Source organism: Podarcis vaucheri (genome assembly GCF_965113315.1).
Source record: "Podarcis vaucheri genome assembly, chromosome: 4".
Classification (NCBI taxonomy): Eukaryota; Metazoa; Chordata; class Lepidosauria; order Squamata; family Lacertidae; genus Podarcis; species Podarcis vaucheri.
Window position 1 is genome coordinate 71,108,859 of NC_138762.1, and position 21,803 is coordinate 71,130,661.

The window sequence follows — 21,803 nt, forward strand, 5'->3', positions numbered from 1 at the left end:
GAAGGCACTGAATGTCTTGTGTGAGTGTCTGGAGGCGATTGGAGAATGGATGGCGGCTAACAGATTGAGGTTGAATCATGACAAGACAGAAGTACTGTTTTGGAGGAACAGGGGGCAGGTGGGTATAGAGGACTCCCTGATCCTGAATGGGGTAACTGTGCCCCTGAAGGGCCAGGTCCACAGCCTGGGAGTCATTTTGGACTCACAGCTGTACATGTAGGTGTAGATCAGTTCTGTGTCCAGGGCAGCTGTCTACCAGCTCCATCTGGTACACAGGCTGAGACCCTACCTGCCCGCGAACTGTATCGCCAGAGTGGTGCATGCTGTAGTTATCTCCCGCTTGGACTACCGCAATGCGCTCTACATGGGGCTACCTTTGAAGGTGACTTGGAAACTGCAATTAATCCAGAATGTGGCAGTGAGACTGGTGACTGGGAGTGGACGCCAAGACCATATAACACTGGTCCTGAGAGATCTGCATTGGCTCCCAGTACGTTTCTGGGCACAATTCAAAGTGTTGGTGCTGACCTTTAAAGCCCTAAATGACCTCAGTCCTGTACACCTAAAGGAGTGTCTCCACCCCCATCATTCAGCCCGGACACTGAGGTCCAGCTCCGAGGGCCTTCTGGTGGTTCCCTCACTGTGAGAAGCAAGGTTACAAGGAACGAGGCAGAGGGACTTCTCGGTAGTGGTGCCCACCCTGTGGAACACCCTCCCATCAGATGCCAAGGAAATAAACAACTATTTGACTTTTAGAAGACATCTGAAGGCAACTCTGTATCCGGAAATTTTTAATGTTTAATGTTTTACAATTTCTTATGTGCTGTAAGCTGCCCAGAGTGGCTGGGGAAACCCAGCCGGAGGGGCAGAGTATAAAACAACAACAACAACAACAACAACAACAACAACAACAGAGGCAGTGGGTTAACAAGAAAATAACTTAATTATTGAAGTTATTCAGATTTAGTTATAACAACATTTGGAGACCAGTGAGTTGTACCAACAGCTTCAATGAAAAGGAGAGGATAGCTTTGAAGCAGAAGTAAGCACACTGGCACTCTGGAAGACAGTTCCATGCATAAAACACAGCAAAAACATCATCTGTGAAGAACTTTAGATGGCTTAGGGGAGCAATAGGTGGTCAAGATAAGGGAACAGATGGAGACGTATATGAAAACTAGAGAGATAAAGAAGGCAAGGCCTACATGGTTTTAAAAGCAAGGATAAGAAGCTTGAACAGGATTCAGGAATGGACAGGAAGTCAGTGTAAGGATTTAAGGAAGGGCATTACAATGAGGTAGTGAATGATTCTGGCAACAACAGAGGTGAATACTTTGTCAGCAAGTTGCTGGAAAAGCAGTAGACCCAGGTGAGAGAAGGGAAAACCAGAGGAGGAAATTATGTAGTAATAAAGGAAAGATATGACCAGGGTGAGGCCCAGAGGGTTGTTGTTGCTTTTTGTTTGTTTGTTTTTGCTGAATCAAGCAGGAACAGCCATGTTTTTATAACGGGAAACACACCATAGTTTGACAATGGACTAGACGTGGGAAGCACAGGAAGCAGTTTCTGCTACATGCCTGCTCAATATTTCAATGGGTAAGTAAAATGAGCAAAGGAAATAAGTGCTTGGAAAATGACAACAAAGCAGAAATATGTCTAGGTGGAAATATTAGAGGCAGATGGAGATATGAAACTTGGGGAAGGGCGAGAGCTTGGGGGCAAAGTAGTAGAAGTGTCATCAGCGTGTAGGTGGTACAAAATCACGGGCTGTGGGCAGGCCACTCAGGCAGCGCATGCAGCAAGGGCAGCTCACACTTTTCAGCCAGAGGGATGCATTCAAAACCTTCCAAGGCTCATATGGACTCTTTCTCATAATTACACACAGGTGCACACATGCAACCCCCACTACAGTGATAGGTTGAGAAGAGATATTTCAATGTCTCCTCTCAGCCCTGTGCTACAACCGAGCAATTTCTTAACCGTTGCACTGGGTGGAGTAGAAAAGTTTGAACTTCTCATCTGAGATCTGTGCTGTGATGGAGACTCAGATCACAGACAAGAAACCATGACTGAACTTACTGGGTTGGCAGAACTCATCAAACTGCTTTATGCCCTGACCCAGCTTTAGGCGCACCACTCCTCATAAATGCAGAGGGAAGTGGAGAGGGCCAAGAACACTTTCCTGAAGAACTCCAATGAAGCAAAAGGAAAGTAAGAGCTTCCCAGTAGGAAAACATTCAGAAGGTGCTCAGGCAGATCAAAAGAGGCCCAACTGGATCATGGAGATACTGTAAAAAGACATGCAACAAAACAGAATTCCCTGTTCGCCAAGGATGGCAGGGTACTAGAATACTTCAGGACAACCCACTCTGAGCTTTCTGTTACAGGTGAACTCTCCTTAATTTTTTCATTCCAGACATGCAGTGTGCGAGGAACTGAAATTGAAAAAGCAATGGCACCTGGGACCACTGCAGCAGCCCTTGCTATTAATTTAATAAGTTCTGAAATGCAGCACTACTTTAGTCCTTATGTGCTACAGTGGGTATCAAGATGACAGAAAAAGCGGATGGGGGAACGTCCTTCTCTCTGCTCTTCACTAATTTTCCTGTTTAAGATTAAGAATTGGGAAGGGAGGGGAGGGCTAGTGGAGGCTAGGAGTAAGGCAACCAGAACACCTGCCCCCAATCCATGGGTGTTTGTGTCCTGGAATTTTGCCTGTCCATTGAGATGGCCTTTTAAAAAATCCGGAATTTAGTTTACAAAACCAGGCTGGAGCAAATTTTGACAGCACCCCTAATCAGTATGCATCTCAAAAGAAGGCAGGTGAATTGTCTCTGCAAGTGTTTCTCAAATAGATCATAAAAAGCATATTATAGCTAGCTTCCTTCTGAAACAAGTCTTTTCCTGACATTTTTTTCTTCAAATATTTCTTTTCTTTGATCTATCTAGGCAAACATGGTTATAATTAGTTTAGTAGGATCCATAAAAGGATATGATAAAATAGGAACTCTGCCTGCATATACCACAGGAATCATAGTCTTAGCCCTAGCCCACATGCCGTCATGGGAAATCCTGCTGACAGTTAAGGAGTCCTGCCAGAAGATATTGCTTGTTCTATTTTCCTTTTAGCACCAGCATACAATAGTCACAAACAGGAGAAAGATCTTTAAAACAAAATACAAAAAAAAAAAAAGCTTGACAGTACATTAATTCATAAATGCTTTGCCAGCATCTATGTGATCTTCCAAACAAGACTATGATTATTTTAATTTTGATTGTACTGTATTGTTTCTTTGATGTTTGCTGCCCTTGAAGTGTAATAAAACAAACAAATAAATATGAATGAAATTTTGAACATGTGTGCACAGGGATCAATGTCAAAAGCTATAAAAATAAACTTTGAATTCTTGGATCCACCACAGTATTCTAGTCATGATGTTTTCAAAGGCATGGTAAGTAACAACATGTTTTCTGTAGCACTTCCCATGTGTAAAGCAACTTAATGCAACATCATCTCAATCATGCAACTGTACAAAGTGTTACTATTTTCTAATTTGTAAACACAGGAAAATAAGTGATTACAATTCACCCCAAGTCTTCAGCTGAAATGCAGTTTGAGCTCCAGTCTTCTAGGCTCAGTTTCAATGTTTTATCCATTCAACCATGCTGGCTCTAGGCAAAAAAAAAGACCTGCAGCTTTTTGACAAGTAAACTCACTACATGAAATCACTGACAACTGTTAAGAGGGTGTGTTTAGCTTCTTTTGTCACTGGTACTAATAGTGCCTAAGTTTAAATACTATATCAGTTCAATTTCATGCATATTTTATCAGAAGTTAGGTCTACTAATTTCTACAGAATAATCTTTCAAGTTACAATGCATAGGATTTCAGGCTTAGAAATAACATTTTTAAAACTTGTTCAAAGTTTCCTAAAAGTCACGTTTGTGACCTTTTTGGTTGTACTTATTAAAGGTACTATGTAACAGTCGACTCGAGTTTTTTTTCTTATGCACCAACACAACCTTTGCTTTTAATGTTAGACGTTTCTATTATAGAGAGGGAGCCAACGAACCCTTTTGCTTTTTGATGATTAAAGCTTCATTCAAGAAATATACAAAGGAACATCACGATACCGATTGGTCCCAAAGCAATTTTAGTAGCAATACTTATTAATGTCGAAATACAAGATGGTATGCCTTAAAAATGCTGCATTTGCCATAACCTCTAAAAAGAAACAAAATGTCACAGAACAGAGCCAGAATGAACTGTTGCAATACGGTTGTTTTAGATTTTAGTTCCAGGACACAACACCTAAGCATTATTGGGGGCAGGGGGGATTTTCTACTCTTACTAAGTAAAACAACCTAATAACACGTTAACCATGCAAAGCTGAGATACTGCTAAGTCCTGCTGCTTACTAATTTACTGTTCAGAACAGAGGCGATCCTTCCCACGCAGGAAAAAAAAAAAAAGATTTACAGGGGCACCTAGGTCAGAATCCGTTGCTGTTATCAGACAGAGGTATAGGAATTCAAGCCACAATCTGCTAAAACAAGATACTGAAGGGAGAAGGAAAGAAAACAGTCCTGGCTTCACGGCATTGCGAAGGAGAAATTGCCCCCCCCGCGCGCGCCCCGTCTCCTGTGAGTGAGAACAATGAGGCGCGCTCAACACTATTCTCGCCAGCCTCCCCTCCCCAAAAAATGACACGGGACAAAATGGAGTTGCGGTGAAAGGGGGATGGCCCTTGCTCCGAATTAAAATCGCAGGCCCCTCGAGATGCTCTTTCCCGGAGCCTAGACCCTCCCTTCCCTTCCGACGACCATTTCTGCAGGCCCCGCCGCCTTAAAGCAAGGGCCGTCCCAGGACACGGCGGGGATGTTGCTACAGGGAGGGAGGGAAAGGGGGCCTCCTCGCCCTTCCTGACCTGTCCCGGGGGTCGATCCACGACGTCTGCCGGGTGTTGTGGTCGATATAGAAGACTCGCCCGTCGTAGTCCCTCGCTTCCTCCCAGCCAGCGGGCAAAGGCAGCTCCGAGTTCTCCCGGCCACGCGGCGCTGCCGGCTGCCCCATCCCTTGCCCCATAGCGGCCGGAGCCTGTTGCTGCGGCGGCGGCGGCGGCTGCTGCTGCGGTGGCTGTTGTTGCTGGCGCCGCCGCCGCCGCCCTCCGCTCAGCCACGGCATGGCCCCGCCGGGCCGGAGCCTGGGCGGCAAGCGCTCCCCTTCCAGCGGCTGCTCCGCGCCCGGGCTGCCCTGCGCCGCCTCCAGCACGGACTAGCGAGCGGCCCGGCCTGGTGGGACACAACTGGGGCGGCTCCCCGGGTTGCAGCAGCAGCAGCCACGCCGCCGCGCCGGGCTCTTCATCCTCTCGCTTTCCCGCCTCCACACCCCTGCTCGGGCCCCGGGACGAGCCCTGCCGCCGCCGCCGCCGCCGCCGCCTCTGGTCGGAGGAAGAGCGAGAGCGCCGCCACCGCGAAATTCCCGCCCTTCCTTCCTCCCTCTCGGCCTCCCAGCAGCCCCCGAGAGCGGCCTCCTCCAGCAGCTCAGCCGCGCAGCCCCGTCGGCTCCCTGAGCTCCATCCCGCCGGCGCCTGCCCCCGCCATCTTTCTCCGCTCGGGCAGGGGAAAAAAGGAAACCCAGAAAGCGAGCGAGCTCCCTCCGCCTCCCGCTCCGCCCCGTCGCCTCTTCTCCGGCGCGGAGCTGCTCCCTCGTGAGGGAGAAAGAGGGGGAACGGGCCTGAGAGGAATGAAAGGACTCCGCTCTGAAATGGGGTCTGAAAGGACGAGAGGAATGAATGCAGCTGAAAGAGCTGTGTGGGCTTTCTTTTTAAAAGTTGAAACAAAAAACACGCCTAAGGCAAAGTTGGGCAGGTTTCCCCCCCCGACGTTTGCGCTCAAGGGCACATTGCTTGAAATGATGTTGCCAGGGAAGCTGGTCGGATGTCAGAAGGAGATGCAGGCATCCTTGCAAACGAAGGATGCTGGTATCCTCGCAAACGTGTGAAGAGGCCCACTGATGCCAACTTGAATAAAATGTTGAGGTTGAAGCAATCACATCATTTGAATGAAATAAAAAAATTCCTTCCAGTAGCACCTTAGAGACCAACTAAGTTTGTTATTGGTATGAGCTTTTGTGTGCATGCACACTTCTTCAAACGCGCTGAAACGAATGGTGGGGATTTTGTCACACACACCCTTAAGGATGACACCTGGGGTGACCCCCCCCACCCCACCCTTGTGACACCCCTGCAAAGAAGAAGATTCAGAGGAATACTGCTTCCAACAGTGGAGGTGGAATACAGCCATCATGACTAGTAGCCACTGACCACCATGGGGGGGGGTATAGGTTTTGTTGCTATGTTGCATATTTTTATGTTTTTATATTGTAAACCTCCCTGTGATCCTCAGATGAAGGGCATTATAGATATTTAATAAACATTCATTATTATCCTCCATTAACTTATTCTACACACACGTACAATTAATATAAGCTTTTTCACAGCAGTCTATATTGCAGTTATCTCTGACTTTGCAAACTTGCATGCCAATACTAACTATATTTACTCAGAATCGAGTTCAGTGCAATTTACTCCCAAGTAAGTATACACAAGTAAGTATACCCTCGGCCAATAAAGTATACCAATAAAGTATACCAAGTAAGTATACCCTCGGCCAATATAGCGAGATGAGCGCCGCAACCCCGGAGTCGGCCACGACTGGACCTAATGGTCAGGGGTCCCTTTACCTTTAATTATACACAGCATTGTAGCATTGGGAATGGCAAGGGAGGCAGCACCCATAGTAACTATATTAAGAAGCCAGAGAGAGGCTGATTTCATTCAAAGTAGGGCTTGAGGTGGACCTTGTGGGTTTCATTTTTAAAAAACAAAAAAAACCCTCTACCTTTTCTCTCATAATTAGAGCATTGGTTTCCAGGTTCTTCACCCTGGTCTTTAACCACAGTATTGTCTGTGAAAAAAGTATGGCTGAGTCATAGCTGATCTGAGGTTGCAGAAGCCACAAAATAGAACCACAGTATAACTGCAGTATCTGTGAAGAGTATTTGTCAGTGAGAAAGAAGAGTCACACTGTTCATTCCCTGCATATCTCATGTAGATTTTCTCTGCCTCCACACAACATGCAATTCATATTTGATTACTGAAATGTCTAGTCTGCCCCAACTTGAAGATGAGAGCAACAATAAATACATACATATTCCAGAGCTCTGGTCAGATCCCAAGGTTTCTGCAACCAGAGGGACCGCTTCTGCGCATGCGCATGTGGCAAAAACCCAGAAATATACTTCCAGGTTTGCCGCTTACGTATCCCGAAGTTTACGTAACCGGAGGGATACGAGAGCTGGTGTGTTGTGGTTAGAGTGTCCGACTAGGATGTGGGAGTCCACGGTTCAAACCCCCATTCGGTCATAAAGACCACTGGGTGACCATGGGCCAGTCACTATCTCTCGGCCTAACCTAAATCAGAGGGTTGTTGTTGGGATAAAATGGAGAAAGGGAGAGCCTTCGTGGAAAGGTGTGATTAAATGCTATAGAAAGAAATAAACCATTTGTATGTATGTAGGGCAGGGGATAAGCACCTTTTTTGATCCCAGGGGCCACATGTATTGGTGGGTGGTGACTTGGGGGCTGCAGAGTCATGTGTATAAGCACATGCACACACATATGCAAAGACACAACCACCCCCATTCACACATTCACAGACCCTGACTAGGGAATCATGGAATCATGTTGTTGCCATCCATCTGTTTCAAGAGACAAGGGAAGAGTGCACCTTTGGGCATGAAGTCAAACCATTGGAGAGTTACAGCACTTGCTGTGGCTGTAGGGACAGAGAGAGAGAGAGAGAGAGAGAGAGATGTTTTGTTACAGCTGGAGACATCTGGTTGTCCTCTTCTGGTCACTGCTAGGGATACATGGTCTGGCAGTCTGTCTCCAGGCGCTGCAATCATCTGCACCTGGGTGAGCAAGAAGCTACCAAACTTGAACAGTACCCTGTGGAGAAGGGAAGGGGATTAACCGTCCCTCAAAATGTGCAGCCCTGGTCCTATTTTCACTCCTTCTTCCAAGACACTTTTAAAGGCCAAGGCAGACGTGACATTAATTGCATAAATACAGTTAAGGTGCACATTTTTGGGTTGTATACATAGCAGCTTGGGATAGGTTAGACAGTAGAAGGAAAGTTAATTCTTTCTGTCCCTGACATGGTCTTGACAAAAATTGCCTCTCTGAGGTGGCTATGCTATATGAGCTTCCAATGAGAACTTCCCTTGAAATGCAAATAAATTTGGAGAGAATAATTTTGCTGGATTCCTCCTAGTTCTTGGGACTCTTCTCTGGGGCCCTAAGGGTCCAGAGGACCTGCCTCTCTGCAAGTGGAAAGGAAGATCTGCCCTCAGATGTAGCAGTGGGGGGAAAGTCTGTGGCCATTGCTGCTTCACCATCAAAAATATTATTTTGTGGTGCACATTCCTTATTTGTAATTATTTAGTTTTCATGTTATAAATCTGTTTTGTTCGTTTGTTTTTTAAGAGATGGCACATTTAAAAACAACCAAAGCTTAATTTGACGTCTTCACTATATGATTGAATGTTTTGGAGTAATTTCTAGACCATAGCCATTTCCTAGTGGAGTCTGTGAAGAAATTGCAGAAGAGATAACCAAGATAACTAGGATCTTGATCCTCCCTTCTCATCCACTTTCCTTTGGTGTCACATCGAGTCTTGAATATATATGATAATGAGTACGGTAAATCTTTCTTTTAAATGCAGGGGCGTATGAACACTTTCCGATTTAGTTGACTGATTGAGCCTCATCTAAATACTAGTAGTTTATTTAACTTCCCTTGGCAAAAAATACAGATGAGAATTTCCTAATTAGTGAAATTACCTCTTTGGGGAAATGGCTCTGCCACTGACCATTTTAAAAATTAAATAAGGAAATGACAACCTGTGAGTTGCGTCTATTGTTGTATGTTCAGAAGGAATGATAGCTTCCTTAATTTAAATTTCATATAAATTCCTATCATGTGAAGAAATGTCAGATACTAATTTATGTGTCATGTTCTGAGGAAAAAAATATTGACTCAGGCGTATTAGATGAATGAGACAGCATTCGGTACTGACTCGTTGTGATATATCTTGTACTGTATACACGACAAGCATTTGGCCTGATAAAGATTGTTAAGACCCAGCCTGATGAAATGGCAATTAGTTAGTGCAATTCCTAACACTATTAGGCAGTGGCGTAGCGTGGGGGGTGCAGGGGGGGCCGGCCGCACCGGGCGCAACATCTGGGGGTTAGGGTTAGGGGGCGCAAATCCACGGGTTAGGGGGTGCAAATTACTTGCCTTGCCCCGGGTGCTGACAACCCACGCTACGCCACTGCTATTAGGAGCATGGAACACATTCTGAAGATACCCAACACGGCCATACAATACCATTTTCTGAACAGCCAGGATGCTCTTATGGGCAGTGGTTTACACTGAGTGTAGGAGAGTGGTAAGCAATTTTCACTCCTTGTGCCAGTAAGCCTTGTGTTCCTTTGGGCTTATAGGTCCAGGAGATGGCTAGTTACCAGCTTTGGTTAATAAGAAAGTTATGGGTGTTCTTGGACCAAGATAGCTTCGCCACTGAGGTTTTAGCACAAGTAACTCCTCCTATCAGTTTTCATATTACACCTGTGCTTCCTCCGTATGTGGTTTTTATTCCCTTTTTTCTTTCTCTCAAGGATTGCTTAAGACATATTGCTTTCCTGATAAGATGTTTTCACACCCTATTTCACTCCCATAGAATAAAGAATGTATGTTTTACATCAGGCATTGTTCCAGACTTAAGCTTGTCATGGCATGTCAAGTCACATCGCTGCAATATCTATTTATCCAGATTCCCAAAACATAACTATGTCAGTCCTGTATGTGGATAAACCAGTCTAGTCAGTAAACTTCTGCCACAGCTCTTCAAGAAATTGGGAGTGTAAAAATTTGGCATTCAGGCACTTCTTGTTTGTGTTCTTCCATCTCTGAGCTTTAAAGGGGGGGGGGTGCTGATCCAAGTGGATGTTTCTCCCCCTTTCTTTTTCTTAAGTGTAACATGAATAGAACAGAATTGATTGAGTTAATCTGCAGACTATATCGAGACAAAACAAAGTAATTTTGCTTTAAAATCACATAAAAAGTTTACAAAGACCAGAAAAATAGGTGTTTACTGAAACAAAATTAAAATAAGGGTCAGAATGAACATGCTAGAATCGCCACAGCTGTGAAACAAAATGAACTCCAAATATGAATCCGTACATACCATACTTTTGAATATTAATACATTTTACATTTGTGAATGAAAATTTTAAAATTAATTCATAGCAGTTTTCTTTTTAATTTCAAAATAATTAAGATATTTTATTTTCTCAAGAAAAGGTTTGGGGTTTTTTAAACCAAAGGTGTTTTTTTAAATCATTAACCAAAATCAATATTGGCACTCCACCTTCATATGATCTTTTAGCTTTCAAAATTTGCTGCCATTAAATGGAAACACATTGAACTTTTATGCAAGTAGCAGGAAGCGCAATCAGAATTCAGATTAGTAAATTCAAAACCACTCATTATGGCAGTGAAATATAGTACAGTGGAACCTCGTTTTAAGAGCAGTCCTGTTTATGAACGATTTGGTTTACAAACTCCACAAAACCGGAAATAGTGTCCCAGTTTGAGAACTTTACCTCAGTCTAAAAACGGAATCTGAATGGTGGAAGGGCACCAGCGGCGGGAGGCCTCATTAGGGAAAGTGCGCCTCAGTTTAAGAATGGTTTCAGTTTAAGAACGGACTTCTGGAACAGATTTTGTAAACCGAGGTACCACTGTACTGTATTTCAGTCAAAACAGGATATTCCTCGCCTCTTCTTGGATTCTTGCATGCATTGCAACCACCCTCCAGTGGCCATGAAAGTTCATTACATACCAAATTCTCCCATTAAAGAGATCCTAAATTTGTTATCCAAAGTGCAGAAGAAATATAATTGAAAGTAGTGCCTAGAGAATCTCAGGTGCTTCTGGGTGCCATCAGTAGTAAAAAAAACCCAAAACCCAAAACCCAACTCAGACATTTCAATGATGCTACTAATTGTTTTCTTAAACTCTTTGGGTTGCCACTGACCCCATTCATTTCTAATTAGCCATCTCTATTTCCATTTGAGGAGAATGAGAGTGTAGATGGCCAAAAATGGAAAGGAGAAGAAGTCCTAGCAAAGGAAGAACGGACACAAAAACTTATGGAATATGCAGAAATGGCGAAAACTAACCAGAAGAAAAACAAATCAAGATAACAATCCTATTTATAAAAGAATGGAAATGGTTTATTGAATATTTACAGATAAATTCTAAACAGATAAAAACATTGGCAGGATTATTGTAATAACCTGCAGTTTCATGAGAGTATATATTTAAAGAAGATGAATAAATGAACAAATTTGGATACGGAGAAGATATTTAAAATAAAATTAAGGAACTGCAGAAAGCAGGGAAAGGAAGTCAAGTTCTGAAATGTCAAAATGCTTGTCAAATCAGTGAAAAGTATAAATAAAAATTTAAAAAGAGGGTATAGATGCCTACAACGTTTTTCTCCTGAAGTGAGTGCATCTTCTACAGTATAACATGGGCTTGCATTTCCTGTAGCTGTACACTGAATTAAAAACTGGCAACAAAAGTGGGTTCCTATGTGCTTTTTGTGACCTCCAGTCACATGCATGAGCCCTTCTTGGCCTCTGCCCACTGTCGCCTGCTGCCTTGCCTCCGCTGGCTCTCTGACGCAGTGGTGCTAACTGGGCTGCAGCCTCTGGCTCTGCTGCAGCGATGACACCTATGTCATGCCATGTGACGCCACACACTTGATGCGTTGGGTCGCCCGGTCAGGCACCCACAGTGGAAATTTTGGGGGCTCTGAAGCCCCAGAGATGGCGCCTATGCACCCATTGATTCTAGTCCTTCCCTCTGGAGCAAAAGAGAACAAGACTACAGTGGTACCTCTGATTACGTACTTAATTCGTTCCGGAGGTCCGTTCTTAACCTGAAACTGTTCTTAACTTGAAGCACCACTTTAGCTAATGGGGCCTCCTCCTGCTGCTGTGCCGCCGGAGCACGATTTCTGTTCTCATCCTGAAGCAAAGTTCTTAACCCGAGGTAATATTTCTGGGTTAGCGGAGTCTGTAACCTGAAGCGTATGTAATCTGCAGCATATGTAACCCGAGGTACCACTGTACTCCATCTTCTGCAGGAAAGCCTGCAAGATATTTGAAAACTGTTATCTTGTTTCTTCATAATCTTCTCTTTTCTTCTCACATTCCATTAGAAGGTGAGAGAATGAGAAGAGGTGGGGGAGAGAAGAAAAATGCACATATAAATTGTTTGAAATGAATTTGTGTCACTGGCACAATTCAATGCATTTAGAAAAATGTTAATGTTTTTGACAGAGCTAATTAGTTTTCTTTTTCTAAAGGTTTGACGTTTTGCCCTCATTTATATATCTCTAATGGCGGTGAAACTCAGGGAACCTCATATATTGAAAAACACACAGACCTCAGGGAGTCAGGTAGTAAACTTGCGATGGCAGGTTTCAGCATTTGACAGGAAGTTTTCTCTGATCAAATCACAGATGTGTCAAAAACTGATTCCATGATAAGAAAATATTTTCTTTCTACATTAGATATTTCAAGGCATGGTCTCTTACTAAAAGCATGCTCCGTGGATGAATTAGATTAGTAGCAAGTAAATTTCCTGAAGTCTTAATTTTATAGGGAATATCATTTTACTTAACATATAACAAATTGACATATTCTTTCCCCTCCTTTACTCTTGCCCTTTGGGTAGGTTTTCTTTAAAATATCTTATTGGTATTTTATTGAACATCTGGTAACGATTTTTCTTGAGAAAGGTTCAGAAAGCCGTAATAATAAAATTGTGCTTTGTGAATTATACTTGCTCAAATAATAGTTTGCTATAGAGTAGTTTTTTAGTGTTTACCATTACCACTGTAAACATAATAATTTAGGGAAAATATTATAGGGACCAAATATGTGCTTTGTCTCAAATCACTTTTAGAATAGAAACAGTTGGGATAAAAAATATATCCACACACAGAGTTGCCAGGTGGACAGGAATGCTTAAAATATATATATATATATATATAGTAGTGGACCAGACATCACCATATCTGCATGTATTACCATCGCTATTGTTCTCCAAAATAGCTCAGATATTCACATCAAAACACACAGAGAACAAGTGCTCAAGCATGTGAGAAAATCAAATAAACATTGTGGTTATGATTTCAAAGGGGTGTACTGAATGATAACAGTATGATTCGGGGAGGAGAATCATCCCCAGGCTGCAGATGTCTGCCCGGCGCACGGGGCGCTCTGCTTCAGGGCGCCCGTGCGCCGGACAGCAGGCTGCTATCTGCAGCCTAGGAAGCCATGCGGGAACTCCCGCGGGCTCCCCAGGCTTGCTGATAGCTTCCTGAAGCCTGGAGAGCGAGAAGGGTCGGTGCGCACCGTCCCCTCTCGCTCTCTAAGCTTCAGCAAAAGCCTGTATTCGCCCCATAGGACACACACAGATTTCCCCTTCATTTTTGGAGGGGAAAAAGTGCGTCCTATAGGGCGAAAAATACGGTACTTGATATAGACCCAAGAACGCAACCCATGTCTTGTCTGTTCCTTGAACATCCACCCTGATGTTATATGATATCTACTCTTTACTAAGAGGCCATTCTGATTTGTTTGTGGGTAGGTGATATGACAGTGAGCATTCATCCTGACTTGCTTGCGTGGAAGCTTTGCATCTTCCTGTCAACCAATAGTTTATCCTATACTTTTTAGTGCATTTCCCCAGTGCATTTCCTAACCAGAAAAGGGCCTTTCAAAAGCATGTTGGGTTCTTTCCCTCACACGAGAGTGCTTTAGCCACGTTAATTTCACAAGACTAAATTTCTGATAGGCAACTGAATCCATCTCCCAAAATGCTAACCTTAACAATTCCAATGAGTCAAAGCGAATACATGTTTGTTTAGAAATAACTTTATTAGACGGAGTCAACATTCACAGCAACACAAACGTTTGATTTTTTTTTACAGCAAATTGTAATAATAGTCATTTAAAAATAGACAGCAGTAGCTACTTTAACTCTCCTCTAATTCTTCTATTATACTTGTGAGTGAGATGATTGTCTAGGCCACTTCTTTACAGACATTTGTGAATTTGTCACGCATTAGATTAGTTTGGTAGGTGGGTTCTCTTCTACATGGCTATAATTCTATTTGATCTCACAAGACATCTCTGAGCGATTACACAAAGCCCACCTATGAGCAGCAGGATACCAGACATAAACCCTAGATAAATTGCACTTCCATTTCTTTGTGTTGTCGGGTGCGAGGGCAGGTGAAAAGGAGTAGGGAAGGCGATGCTTTTATTTGCTGATATGGAGTGGGCATTCCAGCTAATGGGAACAAAGACACAAATACTGGAGAACACATAAAAGAGGCCTCCAGTTATAAATAGCAATTTAACCTGCTTTTCGGTAAGACCTGGGCAAAAAATATTCCACGGAGTTAGAAAGGAAAAAAACAGCCCAAAAAACGCAAGGAACGAGGCAACGACCATCAGGATTTGGCCCAGCTTCATCTCTAAAGGGAAGAATTTCTCATTAAATCCAAAATCATGACAACAAACTACGCTATATTCATCAGCCCCTATCAAATTAGGAGGAAAGCAGATCTTCCATATTCCCACGTGGGCGATACCAGCCTTATACATTGCAGTCTTCTCAATATACCACAACCTCCAGTCTGTGTGCTTCATTGTAAGCAATGACAGAACGCAGCCAGCACATCCTGTTGAAAATCCAACAAGTTGCAGGGAGTACGAAGCCTCAACTGACATTTCCGGTTTGAGAAACTTTACCCAAATGAAGAATTGTCCTGAAAGACATTTGATTAACAGTTTTATTTCATTTATGAGGGCTGCTACAGTATTTCTAGCACTCACCTTCCCAATCCACAGCGTTCCTTTCAGTTGTTTCTACTAGCATAACAACAGCAACAATTATTTATTATTTACACCCTGCCCATTGAGCTGGGTTTCCCCAGCCACTCAGGGCAGCTCACAATAGAATATTAAAAGCATGATAAAACATTAAAAACATTCCTAAATAGGGCTGCCTTCAGATGTCTTCTAAAAGTCAGGCAGTTGTTTATTTCCTTGACATCTGATGGGAGGGCATTCCACAGGGCGGGCGCCACTACTGAGAAGGCCCTCTGCCTGGTTCCCTGTAATCTTGCAGGGAGGGAACTACCATAAGGCCCTCGGAGCTGGATCTCAGTGTCCGGGCTGAACGATGGGGGTGGAGACGCTCCTTCAGGTATACTGGCCTAGGCCATTTAGGGCTTTAAAGATCAGCACCAACACTTTGAATTGTGCTCGGAAACGTACTGGGAACCATTGCAGCTCTTTCAGGACCGGTATTATATGGTCTCAGCAGCCACTCCCAGTCTCATAATCAGAATTATGAAAATCTTAACTCCCATAAAATGCACAGTGTTGGATTCCTTCACTTCAACCAGTTATTAGGCATCATGCTTCACAACAGAGAGGTTCTGCTGATGCCTAGGAATGTCACACTATATGTTTTTTTAGACATGGAATTCTCCTCACTGGAAGTATATGAGAGGTTAAATCTTAAGAATGAATCTGTGGAGAGGACGTGTAAGATTTGCTTCGTCTTAGAGGGGAGGGTGCAAAATGTGGATTGTGTTGGGATTTAATCACATGACACCACTCTCTGGTCTACATTAATATGGTGAATAGAGAAGGAATGAAAACATCACCATGAAATAATGAGATATAATCTGCTTTAAAACATACCATGTGCCATTCGCCTTCACTTCTCTTTGCATTCAGGCTATGCTTCACTCTGCTATAATTTCTACATCTACTTGTCCTTGTCAGATAAAGTCTTGGAGTTTTTGGCTGCAAAGTAAACAATAGATAGTATTTGAATTGGAATAAATTATCAACTGTTTGCAGCGAGGAGTGTAGGGGTGGCTAGGACTAATGAGAAACAGAGCAAATTTTGCAGTCTGTTAGCTGTTGGCCAAAAGAACCACAACCAATTTGCAGGTAATGGCCTGGTGCACCACATTTTAACCAGTTCTCAGCTTGCCACATTAGCTGGCATGGATTCCTAGCTTCTCAAAAAAGTATCTAGCCCTGTAGATTCAAATCTATGTGGCAAAATATGCAGACGTTATTCTGCCCAATTGTCAATAGCCAATGAAAGAAGAGAAATGACAGCTATGATTAACACTGATGTAGAAACAGAGATATCCATAGAGACAGGAAAAGATAGGATTCAATTGTCTGGGATGGAATTTCCTGGTTCTTTTTTCTGGTGTTCCTTCCTCGCCACCTACCTTGCTGGGGCAGAAGTGAGAACTGCCTATGGAAAATAATGTCACAATCCATGGCTTTAGGCTGCCTGACATTGAGCAGTGGGACATCCACCCAGAAATAAAAGATAGCAGCAAAAAAAAGGGAACCTAAGCTCTTCCTAACTTACATCTTATTTCATTGGGAGAAAGGTTTCAGGATGGCTGGTTCTTTGATTTTTCTTTTTGAGGTTGTTAAACTTCTATAAGTTGCCCTGTTACCAAAGCCAACAGGCTATTCTCCCCATACTGTACATTGCAAGTGTTATAATTGAGAGTGCTTACAACAGCTCAAATTTCAAATGGCAGGCTGGAGGCAAGGCCAAGGCTGGCTTGGATTAGAAAATTCCTCAGGGGCTTCAATAATCTCTCAACTAAATGTCATTTAGAAATTACCTGAAGCAAGCTCTTTTAAGATTAGTTTCGTTTCTTGGAGTCAGGTTGGTTAATAGCTTACATGATCAGGATGTTAGACTCATACAATCCCCTGCAAATACTAAGATTCCCAATTCCAGAATTTTAGATTGTGGTTAAACTGTCCTCAAAGCAAATAAGCATTCGGTTGTGTATTAAAATAAAAAGGGAAACGACACATTTAAAATAGCAGTATACCTCTAAAAATGTTACAGCTTCTACCTGGTTAATCTTTTGACAAAAGTTGACGTTTTGGAAAAATGGGCTCTTCAATAAAGCAATTAGTTACAGAGCTCTCAAAACTAGGAGCTACACTGAAGAACTGTAGTCTACAGACTGTAAGGTTTAAAATAAAAACAGAAGATTCTCAACCTATTGTGACTGTGTAGCTACAGATGCTGTTCCTTATTGGCTGTTCTTTTCATTCTACAACTGCAGGTTCTTAAGAGTTCTGTCAATGAATTATCAGACTCCTTTTCAGATTATTTGGAAGGAATCTTTCTATATTTGTTTCACTTCATAAATATAGTAGGTTCATTTTATCTTAGACAAAAATCTTAGACAAACTTTGTTTTGTTTTCAAATTCAGACATTTATGATGAGCAGTATTAACCAACACCTTAGAACTTTTAAGGTTCAAAGCACAAACTACTGATTTTGACAAATATCTGTGAGAGAAGCTATTTTTGTTTCTAATGTTTCTAATGTACCTGTAATAATAATAATAATAATAATAATAATAATAATAATAATAATTTATTATTTATACCCCGCCCATCTGGCTGGGCTTCCCCGCCACTCTGGGCAGCTTCCAAAAAAAATATTAAAATACTGTGATACATCAAACATTAAAAGCTTCCCTAAACAGGGCTGCCTTCAGATGTCTTCTAAAAGTCTGGTAGTTGTTGTTCTCTTTGACAGCTGGTGGGAGGGCGTTCTACAGGGAGGGTGCCACTACCAAGAAGGCCCTCTGCCTGGTTCCCTGTAACTTGGCTTCTCGCAGTGAGGGAACCGCCAGAAGGCCCTCGGTGCTGGACCTCAGTGTCTGGGCAGAACGATGGGGGTGGAGACGCTCCTTCAGATATACTGGACCAAGGCCATTTAGGGCTTTAAAGATCAGCACCAACACTTTGAATTGTGCTCGGAAACGTACTGGGAGCCAATGTAGGTCTTTCAAGAAAGGTGTTATGTGGTTCCGGCGGCCGCTCCCAGTCACCAGTCTAGCTGCCGCGTTCTGGATTAGTTGTAGTTTCCGGGTCACCTGCAAAGGTAGCCCCATGTAGAGCGCATTGCAGTAGTCCAAGCGGGAGATAACCAGAGCATGCACCACTCTGGCGAGACAGTCCGCAGGCAGATAGGGTCTCAGCCTACGTGCCAGATGGAGCTGGTAAACAGCTGCCCTGGACAGATTTGATCTGTGCCTCCATGGACAGCTGTGAGTCCAAAATGACTCCCAGGCTGTGCACCTGGTCCTTTAGGGGCACAGTTACCCCATTCAGGACCAGGGAATCCTCCACACCAGCCCGCCTCCTGTCCCCCCAAAACAGTACTTCTGTCTTGTCAGGATTCAACTTCAATCTGTTAGCTGCCATCTAACCTCCAACCGCCTCCAGGCACTCATTATTGTAATAATAACTGATTGCAGAGAGGAGGCTGGTAATAATTTAAAATAAACCTAGCAGTTTCACCTTTTGTGTTTTTCATCCCCCCCCCCCGCAAGACACCTGTTTTGGAAAATGGAACTTAGCAGTTTGGGGGAGAGGAGTGCAAGTAGGGAGCCATGCTTAGGGCACAAAAGAGAATGGCTAGCACATGGCCAACAAACACAAAAAGGAAAAACACCAATGGGGTACATGCCAGCTGGGTAAGCACAGCTTCTACTGAGAGTTCCTCACCCAAGCTGAGAAGGGCTCCTGTGCTCTTCTGTGCAATGCTGAATGCAACACTGTCCATTTTCTGTGACATTGAGGCACATGCCAGAGGCACTGATGACAGAGAAGTAGCTGGTGAGTAGTTGCTTGACCGAGAGGGAGAAGACAGCAGAACAGGGGACTCCTGCAGCTCCTCCCAAACACACTCCCACCACCCAACTATACATTCAAGTTCCTGAGATGGCTTCTGCAGGTTCAGGTGAGTCAAATCTATGCACGGTATTGACACGCACAGGGGAGAGAAAAAGTTTAAAGATTCTGTCCCACAGCTAGTAGGGCTGGGCGATATATCGTCCATATCATAATTCCGTTTTCATCATATTTGACCTGGCAATATATTGCAAATCATAAACATGCCTTATGGCATAGTGAGGAAGGTTTAATCCTTAAACTTACGTGAAATACATTCCTCAGCTATAATCTAGCATGCCAGGAATAAAGCAGGAATTTCCTAGCTGCTTCTGAGCCACAAGAAGACTGAGCTGCTGGCCACAGCAGCAACTGCTCTGCAGAATTCTTAGGTCAGTTACAGTCCAGTTAGAATCCTGACAACAATACGTATCATAACTCCAGGGTACTGGTCCTTTGGAACATCAGGAAAGTGGGAAACTGGAGGGAACTCAGTTCCCTTCTTTCCCAATGCAGAGCGTCTATTCCAGGACACTCTCAGTTAAAACACGTTCTTCCTGAAGTCAGATTCAGAGCAGTTCCAATAGTAAAAATGGTTCTGTGTGTATCTCAGTACAGATTTGTTTTCCGGTCCTGAATGCATTTCATAAAGGATCTCCATCTACAAGAGAGGCTAATGGCATTAGGCCCTAAACAGTAAGAATTTCCTTGGCAAAATTATGGAAGAGCCCTTACAAACCTATCATTATTCTTCCCCATCACATCTTGTTTGGACATTGTAGTAAGGGAGAAGATCTTAGCTCTTTTCCTTTGCACTGGGACCACATGAAACTTGTGCCATGGGACCGCATCACTCACACCAATACAGGCAGCACAATTTTCAGAACCAAGGTTTCCATGATTTCTAAGACAATTAAGTCAAAATATTTGCTTTATTTCCATTCATTTCTGTGTTGATGCCGGGAAAGAAGACGAGGGAAAGAAGGAGGCCACATGACGTGGCGTGGCCCACCCCAGCGGCCCAATACCCACCTTTCCCACATACTGTGGTACCTCAGGTTACAGACGCTTCAGGCTACAGATGCTCTATGTTACAGACTCCGCTAACCCAGAAATAGTACCTTGGGTTAAAAACTTTGCTTCAAAATGAGAACTGAAATCGTGCTCCGGCGGCGCGCCGGCAGCAGGAGGCCCCATTAGCTAAAGTGGTGCTTCAGGTTAAGAACAGTTTCAGGTTAAGAACGGACCTCCAGAACGAATTAAGTTCTTAACCCGAGGTACCACTGTATTGTAGAAGTCAGCAATGGACTGGGATTGGAGGCAAACAAACTTTCTCCAGACACGAGGGCTGTTCCTAATCAAGTAGAATATAGATATGGAAATAGTAGTTCAACCTGTCTTAAGGTTGGTAGTGCTTGCCTTGAAAACTCAACTCGGCAGTTGGTTTTGGATTCATCCTTGAGTCTGGATGCCCAGGTGACAGCCATAGGCAGGAGTGTTTCTGCATGGTTTAGGCTACGCCCATTCCTGGGAAATGCAGGTCCAGTTGCGATGACACACACATTTATTCATTCATATTACTATTAATTTTCTACACTGCTATACTGCCCTCCATCCAAGGATCACATGGCGGTTTACAATATAGAAACACAAAAAATACGTAACATAACAACTAACCAAAACAGTAACCCCACCAAGTTAAAAAGGCTATAGTTTAGCCAAATTTCATGATGTTCCACCTTGTGCCACTTTCAGTTTGTTGTAATAATGTTAGCATTTGTAAACTGATGTCTTAATTTACTTCATTTTACCTTATTTGTCGGGATCTGTGGTTTTGCTGTTTAAGTGCTTTAAATAAAAGTATTCTTTTTAAAAAGGCACACATCTGTTGCCCGACAGATGTGGTTTTCATTTTTCGCAATCTTGCTTTTCTGACATCCCTCTCTCCTCAAAATAAATGCCCATATGGTGTGGGCATTCTTTTTTGCCTCTTGGAAGAATTTTTTTTTAAGGACCTCTATTAGAATTATGTCTGCATCTACACGTGTGCAGTCATATGCACTAAATTCACTTTCATTCCATCTCCCTGAACTACAGTCTAGCTAAAGCCCAAGGCTGTGCAGGGATGGATAGTGAACTGATAGCCCTTCAGATGTCATCAGACTCCAAACCCCATCAACCATAGTCAGGGATGATGGGAATTGCAGTCCAACAACAGTTTAATCTGGACTACAGCAGAGTTACTATGCATTTCCTTTGCTGAAACCACTTTAGTGGCTCCTAGTTCTTTTCTGGGCACTGTTCAAAGCGCTGCTTATGATGTTTAAAGCCCTGAAAAGCTTGGGACTGGCTTAACTGAAGGACTGCCATGTTCATTATGAACCAGTTAGCTAGTGGAATCAATGGAGGTTTCCGCATGTATCATCAGACATCAGGCTCCTCCACCTAGTGGCCAAGCAATAAAACTGCTAGCAAATTTGCAAAGCTAAACAGGGTCCGGTATAGCTTCAAATTGGATGGCGGGCATGTTGAGATTCCTGCATGGAATCCCTTCCAATTCTACAATTCTATGATTCTAATGGATCTTGATTTTAAAGCATCTCTATCCCATCCTTCTCCAAAAGGATGGTCCACTATGCTGTGTTCCTCCAGCCACAGGGTTAACTCTCCTTTTGAAGCTAAAAACAAAACAAAACTGCAGGCTGTTTTAATCTTTCTTCTGGTCGACCTTTCTGACATTGTTGGTACTGAAGCGGCTCCACATGGAATTTTAAAATCTCTTTTTCCCCCCATGAGATTTTAAAATTGGCATTGTCGGCCAATTGGTGCCAAAGAAGGATAGA

At 43.3% G+C, this 21,803-nt stretch overlaps 1 protein-coding gene across 2 annotated transcripts in view; it reads right to left on the bottom strand.

The window, feature by feature from the left end:
- The window catches only part of WWC3 (WWC family member 3), a 61,299-nt gene extending 55,674 nt beyond the window's left edge, over nt 1-5,625 (bottom strand). The window contains exon 1 of one of the 2 annotated variants that reach the window (XM_082220032.1): nt 4,929-5,625. In XM_082220032.1, the coding sequence (XP_082076158.1) occupies nt 4,929-5,185 (257 nt within the window). In that variant the 5' untranslated portion in view covers nt 5,186-5,625. The remainder of the gene's footprint in view (nt 1-4,928) is intronic. The other variant, XM_082220031.1, reaches the window with a different exon arrangement.
- Between the last annotated feature and the right edge of the window lie 16,178 nt (nt 5,626-21,803).